The sequence below is a fragment of the Temnothorax americanus genome, unplaced genomic scaffold (genome assembly GCF_048541705.1).
Source record: "Temnothorax americanus isolate GAGA-0224 unplaced genomic scaffold, ASM4854170v1 Scaffold11, whole genome shotgun sequence".
NCBI classification, from domain to species: Eukaryota; Metazoa; Arthropoda; class Insecta; order Hymenoptera; family Formicidae; genus Temnothorax; species Temnothorax americanus.
In genome coordinates this window covers 346,993-358,803 of record NW_027509242.1, presented here as the reverse complement: position 1 = coordinate 358,803, position 11,811 = coordinate 346,993, and the positions used below count along the sequence as shown (strand labels likewise).

At 41.0% G+C, this 11,811-nt stretch overlaps 3 protein-coding genes across 6 annotated transcripts; 1 reads left to right on the top strand and 2 right to left on the bottom strand.

Moving 5' to 3' along the window:
- Window positions 1–134: 134 nt before the first annotated feature.
- On the bottom strand, window positions 135–1,316 carry Pfdn1 (prefoldin subunit 1). The gene is made up of 2 exons (XM_077420690.1): window positions 1,179–1,316; window positions 135–941 (listed from the first exon to the last, which is right to left on the bottom strand). Exon 2 carries the CDS (start codon window positions 894–896, stop codon window positions 516–518), a length of 381 nt encoding a protein of 126 aa, XP_077276816.1. The 5' UTR covers window positions 897–941; window positions 1,179–1,316; the 3' UTR covers window positions 135–515.
- On the top strand, window positions 1,278–3,316 carry LOC143905322 (nuclear RNA export factor 1). The gene is made up of 3 exons (XM_077420678.1): window positions 1,278–1,372; window positions 1,425–1,493; window positions 1,569–3,316. Exon 3 carries the CDS (start codon window positions 1,635–1,637, stop codon window positions 3,258–3,260), a length of 1,626 nt encoding a protein of 541 aa, XP_077276804.1. The 5' UTR covers window positions 1,278–1,372; window positions 1,425–1,493; window positions 1,569–1,634; the 3' UTR covers window positions 3,261–3,316.
- A 30-nt stretch (window positions 3,317–3,346) lies between these two features.
- On the bottom strand, window positions 3,347–11,673 carry Ints1 (integrator complex subunit 1). Of its 4 annotated transcripts, XM_077420638.1 has the most exons (14): window positions 11,395–11,667; window positions 11,002–11,187; window positions 10,444–10,925; window positions 9,084–10,373; window positions 8,828–9,003; window positions 8,593–8,745; window positions 7,828–8,505; window positions 5,941–7,737; window positions 5,458–5,772; window positions 4,893–5,358; window positions 4,481–4,605; window positions 4,227–4,417; window positions 3,752–4,024; window positions 3,347–3,648 (listed from the first exon to the last, which is right to left on the bottom strand). In XM_077420638.1, the coding sequence occupies exons 2-14, from the start codon at window positions 11,168–11,170 to the stop codon at window positions 3,533–3,535; spliced, it is 6,231 nt and encodes a 2,076-aa protein (XP_077276764.1). In that variant the 5' UTR covers window positions 11,171–11,187; window positions 11,395–11,667; the 3' UTR covers window positions 3,347–3,532. The 4 variants fall into 4 exon arrangements, with proteins under 4 accessions (XP_077276764.1, XP_077276773.1, XP_077276782.1 ...); XM_077420647.1 differs by lacking the exons at window positions 3,347–3,648; window positions 3,752–4,024 and having other exon boundaries at window positions 4,232–4,407; window positions 11,395–11,671; XM_077420656.1 differs by lacking the exons at window positions 3,347–3,648; window positions 3,752–4,024; window positions 4,227–4,417; window positions 4,481–4,605 and having other exon boundaries at window positions 4,899–5,353; window positions 5,449–5,772; window positions 11,395–11,673.
- Between the last annotated feature and the right edge of the window lie 138 nt (window positions 11,674–11,811).

Genomic DNA, 11,811 nt, shown 5'->3' with positions numbered 1-11,811 from the left:
ATATATATTATATCTGTATATAGATAATTTATTATCTGTCCCACATTTACGAAAATAGTAAACGATAACAGAGCATTCCGAAATATAAAAATAAAGAAACACCGTCTTTTTTTCTCAATATACACTTTTCGAGCTATAAAATCAAAATGTTTATTTAATTACAATCATTATTGCTTACATGCATACGATACATTTTTATGTCTCTCTTTTGTATAATTTTGTATATAATTAAATAATTGAATTGATTTGACTTTCACAAACTATTGAATTCATTGACGCGCACACGCGCGCATTACTTTATTCCATGATATACAAAAAAAGTCACACGTACAAAAATGTATGAACGTGCGAAGCGTGATGTCTAGGCAACAGATGATGAATTTTTCATATAGGTACTGTATATTTACAGATACATATCCCAAGTTATAGAGGTATTCCCGAAAGGTTCAAAGGATACCGGTGAGAATCGGATATTAATGATTGAAATAGCATTCGCATACATCGATATATAAGTTTTAACCCGAAGTTTCTTTGCTCTGCTTTTGCTGAATCATTTCTCTAATCTCATTTTCGCTTTCCTTTAAACTCCGCTGCAGGTACGTTTTGTTATTTTCTAGCGTCTTGATCTTCTCGTCGGACATTTTTATTCTACGTTCCAAACCGTCCTCAATGTTACTCATGTTATCTAGGAGGAACATTCGACCGACAGACTCGTACATCCTCGTGTCTCCAGGAAGGCTGGTAATTTCCTTTGTAGTGAGCTCTGCCCGCTGTTTCGTACGCCGCAGCTTCTCAATTTGTATATCGGCCAGTTTTAACTTCTGCTTAGTGTCTACCATCTTCTCGTGCAGCTTTGAAAAGGCTTGCTTCAACTCCTCGTCCAATACCTTCGACATCCTCGATTATTACAGCGTCTTCTATGGATAAAGTTACTGAATGTCCTGAAAATATTTAAGTGGAAAGAAAGTTTGTATTTGATCGATATTCCATTTGATCTTTATGCTAATATAACTGTATTGCATCCAGATAAAAGATCAATTTTTAATATATATATTTATATATATATATCATATATAGACTGACACTTTATATCTTATGTTTTAGTTAGTAGTGGTAGGAACGTGCTTTTACTTCAAAACAAATGAACGAAGAAATTGGCCAAAGTTTTGACTCCTTACCTCAGATTTCTTCTGTGGCAACGTCCTGAAATGTATTTTGTTGTATAATGTTCCTAACCATATACGTCAACTACTGCCTACTACTGCCTACTGCCAGAGTGCCAGAGGTTTCTCTCTCATGAAGCGAGTCACGTTCCGATTATCGAAGCCGGCGAGTATATCGATATATTCGATACATAACCTGATCTAAGAAAGTAAGAAGATTATTTCAACCGAGGAATGCACGAAAAAACCCCCAGTAAGAAGATTATAAGCATTTGTAAATAAGAGGAAAGGCTTACTGCAGCGAACGTCTCTAAAATTGGAGTAAAGTTTGTACGTGAAATATTGATATTTATTCATCAATTGACAGTTGTTATTTATCTTTTGTAACATTATTATATCGCTTAGGCAAGTTGCGATGCGAAGAGGTTAAGAAGAGGTGCCGCTGTTTCTTACAACTTACGATAATAAACAATGGCATCGTCACCAACAACAACAACGCCGCCGTCAAAGAGTCAAACGTCATGGGAGCCACACCGAATCACACATATCAAGCCGTCCTTCGACAGTCACGAAATGACTCTTGCGTGTCGTAAGGATCTGTGGCACAAGTTCATCGTTTTCGACGGCGCCCTGTACAGGCGAACCGATGTTCTGCGCGCCGTTATAACCACCTGCGAACCGGCGCTCCTAGTACCGATTATGTACGCCGTCGAGGACAAGAACAAAAGCACGTTTCTCGCAAAATGTGCTAGCAACGCCATAGAGAACCTTGTGAAGCAGGGACTGTGTATAACGCTACCCGGCGGTCAGGAGCTGCACATGGACATCGTGTTGGGATACCTCGGCGCGCAGGAGCTGCAAGTGAACACGAACAAGATTATAGCGGAAGCCCTGCACACCAGGTACGAGCCGGTGAAGAAGATATTCAATCTGGACGACTTTGAAAACGAGAAGGCATTGGGCTCGATATTCTGTCCCATTTCTATACCGAAGATCTTCGATCTGGTCCTACGTTGCAGCAAAATGGGTATCGGCAATCGTGATCCCCAACAGTTACGACTGCCTGTTCGTGAGTTGAGTCTGAGATACAATAGGCTCACGGCTATCATCCTGTTTGACAAGTTCTTCAATTACCACCTGACCAAATTGGACTTGAGACACAATCAGATCTTGGATGTGGAATATCTACGTTATTTCTGCGAGTTCAAGATAAGCGAACTTTGGTTGGACGGGAATCCACTGTGTACAAAGTATACCAATTCCCAAGACTACGTACAGGCTGTGAAGAACGTTTTCCCGCATTTACAGACACTAGACGGAGTCGTCATAGGAATGGAGAAGAAATTTGTGCCAAGCGTACAAAGTAATTATCTTAACACGGGAACAAAGATTCCTCTGATCAAGCAATTTATCAAGCATTTTTTCACGTTGTACGACCAAGAAGATAGAATAGTTATGAACGGCCTGTATGATAAAAATGCATTCTATTCCATGACGTTAGGTAGTATAACGAATCATTTACATAAAGAGATCGTCAAGACATTTTCCACAAACAGAAATTTATTGAAGTTTGTCGATTACGCCAAGTATCACGAATTCCTATTTTTGGGACCTGAAAAGATAATCACTGCCCTTCAACGGCAACCACCGACGATGCACAATTTCAAAACGTTTCATATTGATTTGTTATACGAAGAGGATAATTATATAATCATCTCCGTGCAAGGCGTGTTCTCATATCGCGTATCAATCTGTCCGCCTATGCTGTTCAACAGAACTTTCATCGTTATACGAAAGGAAGACAATGAATATTGCATTGTTAACGATCAATATTACATTGATGGTACACCCGCCAATGTGATTAATGAAGTGAAATTTGATCCAAGACCCGTGCCTAAATTTACTCCAACGGTACTCAGTGTAACAGAAAGGGAACAACTGATTAGATTTTTACGTGAGCTAACTACGATGAATATTGGATATTGCTACAAATATCTCCAAGATGCAGAGTGGGATATAAGAAGTGCGATCACTACATTTATAAAAAATTATTCGGTCAATGATGTCCCTCCAGAAGCTTTTCAACGAGTCACATAATTATATTAGACTTTGATAATACTTAAGAGAATAGTTTCGTATAAAAAATACATGTACGTTCGTGGTCAAAAAAATAATACACAAAATTTTGTTCTTATTTATATTTAACGAATTAAATTACTAATATTTTATAATATAAATGATCCTTTCTTATAGTTTTTAAACATATTGGAAGGAAAGAGGTAAAAGATCTTCCGCCGTTCTATTTTAATTGTAAAAAAGTCTTCGGCGTATATTATGCGTAATATTTACAAAACTACGAGACTAACATATTAACAACCTTGCTGTGTATTTAAAAGAGCGATAGTCTTAGTGATGTAAGGTATCGTATTGACGCTTGAATTTACCCCTAACTTGAACACCCTCTGCATCAACGGTAAAGCATGTTCTGAAATGTAAGAGAAAAAGAGAATTTATGAGAGTTTAATAATATAATTTATTATCATACTTAGATATGAAATAAGTCCGTTTGTTACAGCAGTCGTTTTTACCTTGCATGCACAACACGATATCCGGTAGTTTTTCTAAAGCTGACATAAGAACATCTGCTCTGTGACTGTCCAAGCATCTTTGAAACGCGGACAGTATATTCGCTTTCGATGCGGGGCGATGTTTCAATGCTCTAGCGAGTAGCGTGTGAGCGAGCGTTCTGATATTGCCCTGTGGCGATACAAGCAGTTCGGCTATGTTGTCCGTTATAGGTTCCAAAACTGAAGGTTTTCGCGACGACACGTGCTCGATCTCTTGAAGTGCACTGAGTACATCTACAGAGGATGGAACGATCATTAAACGCATTTTCTCGTATTATGTATTATATCATTAGAATATTTGTCATACTAAAGATTAAATGTTTATATAGATGTCGCTTATACGGAAAGATAAACAAATTTATTTGCTTTGTATTAATTGAATAATTTTATTAATTATAATTAAAATGAAGATTTTTAATAAAGTTATTTTTCATACCTTCACCGTGCAGCTTGGTGAGCGTAGCCAGCAGCGCGTGCCAGTGTTGCGGAATAGCGGGTTCCGAGGGATATGGTGTAGGAGTTACGGTGATTAAAATATCATCTACATCTTCTCCTTCCCTTGGTATCGGTATCCCTGATACGAGTGTTCTCAAAGCTGGTACGTTAGAATAATTTACCTGCAACTCACTATATAAACATATCACAGGTGTAAATACGTTGCAATGTGCATAAAAATAAAAAATAACTTACTGTAAAACATGTGCGTGTTTCTGAAGATATTTCAGTGCTCGTTGTGGATCATGCGATATGTATGACTGTAATAATGACACAAATCTGTTCAGCAAGGAGACGAGATCTTTTATATGTCCATAATTCTGTAAAAAAAAATCGTATTCATAAACATATTAGAATAGTTTTAGTTAAATGTCAAAAGATGAGGTGACAAGAAACAACAAGATGCTTTGAGAAAATTTTATGGTACGTAATAAAGATTGTAAATAATTTAGTGGTTTTTTTCATAATGCAATTTTTAAACTAAATTATTTCTTTATATGTAACATATTATTGCCTCAAATCAGTCATTTTTTTTTCTTTAAACTTTATCTTAATACTGTGCTCGCGTATCGTTCGAAAAAGTGTCATTATAGACAACGCGTGATACCTGAAAACATTGAAAGTAATTTTCCAAAGTATTCTCCAACGCAGTTTCGTGTTGCTCGTTAAACAGATGCGGCTGCAATAGTTCTAATAGACCCATAACTTGCGAGAAAAGGTTTAAATGGTGACCGGATCTAAATTGACCGAAATCAAGATAACATCTTCCCATTAAGGAGGACGCCAACATTGGCAATTGTCGCAACACCAATATAGGATGCACCGCAGCCATTTTTCTCGCGCAGAGTTCGAATTCCTGAGACTTGGAATTCCAAGACTTTTGTCTCGGAGTCGCCGCCAGAGCCGTCAACAAGGAGTGGCTCATGCAATCGAGCACCGAGCCCGTCCACGCGCGTATCCTCGAACCGTTTACGAACTTGCTCGCTTCGAAGGTGTTGAGGTAGCAAATGACTTTCGGAATCTTCATGTACATATGCAACAGAAACTGATGTGCCATATCCGCTGAGTCTACGCTGAAAGTTAAATGCACGCGTTTACTCGAATGCGTTAAAGCAACAAATATATGCGTTAACGCGTGTGTTGCAAAATATATATGCGCGCACAATTCGTACTTAGCATTATCCATCATACGTCCCGCTAAATAGTTAACCACATTAGAAATCAGGCCGTCTTCGGTGGATATGCAATGTAACAGTAGATCAAGCCTGATATCCATCCTCGCTAAAGCGGCATTTCTGTTCTGCATTTTACAGATAATAACGGCTTCGGACACTAGATATGCCACTAGATTAAGTAGCTGTCGTTCTTCCAACAGCAGAATATTCTCAGGAACGTAATGCTTCGGCGTGAACTTGTCCCGGCCTTGCCACAGCTTAGGATTGCATGTCAAAGCCCATAAAAAGTCCAGAACAGCAGTAGAGTCGTATCTACAAACACATTATATATTCGCAAATATAAATATATATATAATTATAAAAAATATATGCTGATTAAATCGATTTAGGAAAAAAATTATATTTGTAACAGAGAATATCATGAACACGGAGAAACGTAACGAAACGGAAGAGAAGAGTGTTCATTTCCGTTTTACTCACCCGTCATCACATTTGTCTAACAAGTGCCCGACACATTTATACAGAGTGGTCCAACTTGCTCGGTGCGTCAAGAGCGTTAACAAGTAAGGTCTACAGGAATGCGAGCTCACGACGTTCTTGTCAATGTTAATGTGCACCTTCGTCTTTCCGAATAGCAGCTTCATTTGGAGATTCGGACAAGTGCCGATCAGCTCGGGTTCCACGGAGGCCAGCCAATCGATCAGCAAACCTGTGCGAGGTTTCAATGCGCCTTCGTTACTATCGCTGACCAATAATCTTGCCATAGCCTCGACTAGGACGTCGTTTTTTTGCTGCTTCAGACAAAGATCCAGCAATCTTCGGCCCACACGTTCCAGATTCACAGGATCCGTGCCCTCCAGAATCGAGCCGGGGCTCTCGCCACGGCTCTGCATTAGCATCGACAGCTCCGCGCGTTGCGGTGTTTTCGTCAGCTGCACGTTAGCGAAATCCCGCAGGATCGACAGAACCGGTGCTTTTACGTCGCCTATCAGCGATATCAAATTCAGACACATATTACGCGCCAGTTCGATCACGTGCTTCGCGGTCAACGGCTTCTTAAGCGGCAAAAGTATCACGCGCATCAACGTGCAAGAGTACTGCGGCATATGCACAAGCGAGGCCAGGAACTGCTTGACTTGCATAGAGCTGAGAACGCTACATATGTGCTGTATCGCCAGTACAACCGCGCCGCTCTCCTTTACGCACGATCTCTGCAGATCCTTCGCCAGGGTCTTGTGCAAACGCCGATAAGCATCCATTTTCTGATTAATCGGAATACTCTCGATGAAGATCCGGTTTATCAAGTGGGGCACGTCGGTCTTCACGGAGCATTGTATAACGGACTGCTTTTGCACCGTGGCACTGACTGGCAATGGCTGCTGCAGTCTCCCGATCGACATAACGCTCTCGTCTGGCAATTGCGGTTCGATCAACTGCAATACTTGAACGAACACCAGTCCACCTGTGGCACCCCTTCGGTGTTGCACCTCGACTAGTTGTGCCATGTATGTTTTATCCAAAACCGCTTCACCAACTGAACTTGGATCGATCTGGACACCTGCGTCAAGCGTGTGAAGCAGCTTGCTCATTGACGATACCGGTATCCCAAAACTTTGGATAAAAAGTACCAATTGCTGAGGTTCAAGATCCTTTAAAGCTGCGTCGACTAAACGAGGCACGTTACTTCTGATCATTCGTAACTTGAGCCAATCAGGTATAAGCAACGCTTCCTCGCTAGTGTCCACGAGAAAGGCCTTTGGTGGTTCCGTTAAGGGAAACCATGTTTCCAGCAAACTGTTGAACAACGGATCATCCTCGGACGTATCGTATGTCAATAATATAATCATAGCATGCACCACCAAAATGTGCATAGTGCACTCCTCGCCGTTGCTCCACTGAACTAGAATCTGATCTTGACTTTCAGACCATTGGTAACCTTCCCCCCTAGGCGATCGAGCTTTCTCAAGATAGTTACAGAAGATTGCCATGAAGGAGTGCAATGTTTGTTTGGCTTGCAGATTATCACTTTCCGGTTGAGGAAGAATGGCCGCGATAATGGTGCTACGTTCAACGACCAATTGAGAGATCTCGTTGGCTAAATCAGTCAAGTCGGGCAAATCATCGTCGGCGGTATGCACAGCCAGATACGATATATAAGTATGTACAAGATCCGGACTGTTCTCAACCTGACAAGCGCCACGTAGTGCTGTGGAAACCAGTGAACGTACAGATAAGAAGTGTGGTATCGACGGCAATTTTCGGAGAAGCCAGGTCTCCCTGAAAAAAATATATATATATTGTTAAAGTTAAAATATTGTTAAAGTATTATTAACAGTTTCTTTTCTCGGTGTACCTTTAAGAACATACTTTTCGTTTTCTCCATCCACGTCCATACTCTCATCCTCAAGGGGTATCGAATCTAGAACCATCTTAAGTCCAGTGATCGCTTGGACGCGGCTACCACTCTGCTGGCTGCTCAATCTCCTTAAGAAATATTCCAAGACCTCAAAAGCGTGCTGTTGATCTTGATTCGGATCGGTTAGCAGTGTCTGAAGGTGAGCCAACAACTGCTTCTGCCTGGGCTGTTTTTCAACCGTCTGTGGGCTAGTTGACAACAAGTATTCGCAGAGGCACTGCACCGGTAATTGACTCAGAGAACCTTCGCTGTTCTGCACCAGGTCTGCCAACCAGGGCATACTCTGCGATGTGCTCTGTTGTTGTCTCTGAATGATATCCAACAGGAAGTCCGGTTTACGTGATCGACAAAGCAGATGGCCTAGTCTGTGAGACGTATTCAACGACTGTATCTGTTCGAGCACGGCTGACGGTGGTCTTCTAGCAATTCCCGTCGGTGCCATGGTAATCAACTGCGACAGCAGGAAACTATTTTGTTCGGATAGCTGGATTCCAGTCGACGCTGCGGCCAAATGCGTTTCGTACTCCAATATCTCTTGTTTCTCGATAGCTTCAACCTGCAGTTCCTTCGCACGTTCTTGTTCTATGATCTCCGGTAGGGCCATAGTGGGCGGCGGATACGAGAAATGACTGCAAGACGAATGTTTTATTAAAAACACGGAGCTAGTCATATGACCAAAATATTTATAGATGATTTACAATATTTGTTAAACTCACTTTGTAATACACATTTCCATCAGTGTCCTCAATATAGAGTAATCCCTCCATCCTAGTGCACCAATTGTGGACGGATTATGAGCAGCCAAAATTAATAACATTATCCATCCTTTCCAATAGAGATTAGCTATCGCCAATGTTGGTGGCCTGTATCTACAAAACGAACGTATAGTATACTATATATCGGTACATATCAACTATAAAGATAATATATACGCGCAGAGTGCAGACTTACCCAGCAGGTATGTTTATTGTTCCCGGTGGTTGATAAATGCTAAGCTCAAAAATAAGTTTGATTATATCCATTTTGTCGATTTGTAACATCGGGAAACTCTCCGTTGAATTGGCCGCTGCTCGCCGTATCAATTGATCAGCCAAATCCAAAGTTTCCGAATGAGTAATGCCGTTGTCCTATAAATAAAAATAGAATGAGAACCATCTCTAAACAGAATCGCTTTACAAACAATAAGTCTAACCTATCGTTCACTTACCTTCGATAAACCGATATTTAGCAATATCAACAACGTATTTTGCAACAGGGGAACATCGGATACAAGTCGTATGTAGAACACTCTGTCCGACTCTGGTGGCCAATTGTCCAGTTTATAATAATGTTCGGGAGACTCCAAGAGCAAGATCTTGTGCATTGCGTGCAACAGTTCGTTTCGTCCAACGGCGTACATCTGCTGCGCCGAATCCTCTAGCCATAGCACAGTCTCGTCCTGTATCATGGCTACGAGATTTTGAAATTGACGTAGCAGAACTACGTCTTTTTTATCTGCACGTTGCGACAGTGTCCCCGCTTCTTTTACCTGCGGACTTATCGCCAGAAGCATGCACAGACACAGTAAATCCACTATCGACATAAACATACGATCCTTAAATTCAAATGTCAGCAACTTTTGAGCTATGTCCGGTCGTTGGGACATTAACGTTCGAATGAAAGCGATCAGATTGATATCGTGCCGACATACGCGTACAATTTCCCTGAGCAATGCGCGTAATGGCCTCAAGTAATCCTCGCGATTCATCAATAAATCTTTAAAGATCTCCGCGAGCAATTTTGCCGCTTGCTCGGGCAAGGTCTGGAACATTATACCCAGCATAGGCATATTGTTTGGATTACGCGCATTCGATAATTCATTGTAAATCGTGTGCTTCAATATGGTAGCTAAATTCTCGGGATGCAATCCGATCAATTCTTTGACGCCGTTCAAGTACAGATTGATCACAGCTTTCGTTTTCAATCTCATCTTAACCAGTTGGCTTATGACCTCGACGTCTCTTTGAGTGTGAGACGTGCAATTGTAACAAATGTAAATGAGCAGTTCCTGCGCGGGTCTCATCAATTTAGGATTGTGCAACCACACCTCTAGTCTCGGGACAACGATGTTTCTAATTTCAACAAAACCACATGCCGAGGAGAGCAGCTTCAAGAAATTTCTCGTTATAGTCTCAACCTGACGTCTGTTTAGTTGCTCCTTTACAGCTTCCAGTACTATCGATTCTATATTCTCCACGCAATGGGCGTACCGTGGGCCTACTGGAAACTCTATTTTCTCCTTATCCCCAGACAACAATGTCGTTGATGTCGCCGGATCCTCATCATCCACTACAGATGGGCTTGGACAATCCCGCTGCATTAGTACCGGGAATTCTGGCTGTAACACAGACCTGGGTGGATGTCTCGTATTAAAACCCGTTAATATGTTGTCGACAAAGCCCTTGCATTCTTCGTGGTCAACCCATACACGCTCTCCGAGAGCATCCTCGACGTACAGCTGTAGAATAAAAAAGTCAGTTAAAATATCAAAATTCTACAAGCAATATAAAAGAATGCAAATGAATAACCTTCACAAATACTTCCGGCCAGTTCTTCTTGTCGTGAAAACCTTTCATCAAGAGATTCGCAGCGAGTACGGGAACCAATGGACTCACTTTACTCTTGTAGCTATTTTGATTATTTTGATCCCTCCTTAGGAGGGACGATAATGCGTGTAGGATGCAATCATTTGAGAAAATAGATGGGCGGATTTTTGCTAGATACAATAAGCCCATATAAAGTAACGTATCGGGCTTCCATCTCTGATTCTTCAGCGTCTTAACAGCGCCACATATTATCCCGATAACTTTGTCACCCTCGTCATTGTCATTAGCCTCAAGTGCCATAGGCACAAAGTCTGCGGGATCGGTGTCTATAACTAAAACTTCCCATGCTTCCGCGGTGGAAGAAGGCTGCCGTTGATGAGAGCCGACATGAGCTAACTTAGGTTTCTTCTGCGGAACGTACATGAACGACGATCCAGACGAAGCCTCCTTCTTCCGATCATTACCTACAAAACGGTTTGTGACAACAGATGAACAATAATTTGCGCAATTGTGAGAGTATCAAAGCGACAAGTTATTTACCAGAGGATGTAGAGCTGCCGCTTGGTTTGGAATGGATAACACCTGGTCGGCTTTTAGAATCAGAATTATCGCTTCGTGAACTCTTTGCTCCCAATACAAAAAAGTCGGAAGGATGCTGAGCAATTTTATTTTTTGCTGCTCTACCAATCCCAGTCTTTCCACGTTCCATGATTATTTTTTTCTGATCTAAAATATAAAATACTATCTAAATCGTAAAACAGAAAAATCTATAGAAAGTCTACAAGAATATTCAAGACATTTTTATAGATAAATATAATTATAATATAACACAATATAAAATATAAATATAAAATATAACAAAGTTGCAGGAGTATCGATTAAAAAATATAATAGTTGGGTAGCGTTTACTGGAAATAGATTGTAAGTTCTAACCTAAAATCTCATCAATGGCTAGAAGAAATTTTCACGAAATAAATCCTGCGTAAACGGTGATTAGAACGCATTAGGCGATTGGTTAATTGGTACGCATATCTACAATCTACATCCTAAATAGAAAAATTAAATATTTGTCATATGTTTAAATTAACCGACTACAATCCCACTGCCCACACATGTCTACAATTGATCGACAAATCAAGACCCTGCCGGCTGCACCGCAGGACTCGCTCTTGCCCGCTCTTCCGCAGCTGTTTCTCATTTCTGTTGATTACTTTGCACCATTTGCACCATTACTTACACCTTACACCGTGTCGCGCACTCGGAGCTCGGAGCGATTTTCTATAGGTGGGTTTTCATGGGAAGTGAAAATGCTGCAGCAGCGCGAGAGCAGCAGTTTAGTAATTTCCTAGA

What these genes read in the sequence shown, in the direction of transcription:
- Pfdn1 (XM_077420690.1), bottom strand. Translation starts at nt 896, where the DNA reads ATGTCGAAGGTATTGGACGAGGAGTTGAAGCAAGCCTTTTCAAAGCTG.
- LOC143905322 (XM_077420678.1), top strand. Translation starts at nt 1,635, where the DNA reads ATGGCATCGTCACCAACAACAACAACGCCGCCGTCAAAGAGTCAAACG.
- Ints1 (XM_077420638.1), bottom strand. Translation starts at nt 11,170, where the DNA reads ATGGAACGTGGAAAGACTGGGATTGGTAGAGCAGCAAAAAATAAAATT. An exon ending in CGGCAGCTCTACATCCTCTG is followed by an intron (nt 10,926 to 11,001) that starts GTAAATAACTTG and finishes ACCGTTTTGTAG; the next exon opens with GTAATGATCGGAAGAAGGAG. An exon ending in GGCCGGAAGTATTTGTGAAG is followed by an intron (nt 10,374 to 10,443) that starts GTTATTCATTTG and finishes TTTATTCTACAG; the next exon opens with CTGTACGTCGAGGATGCTCT.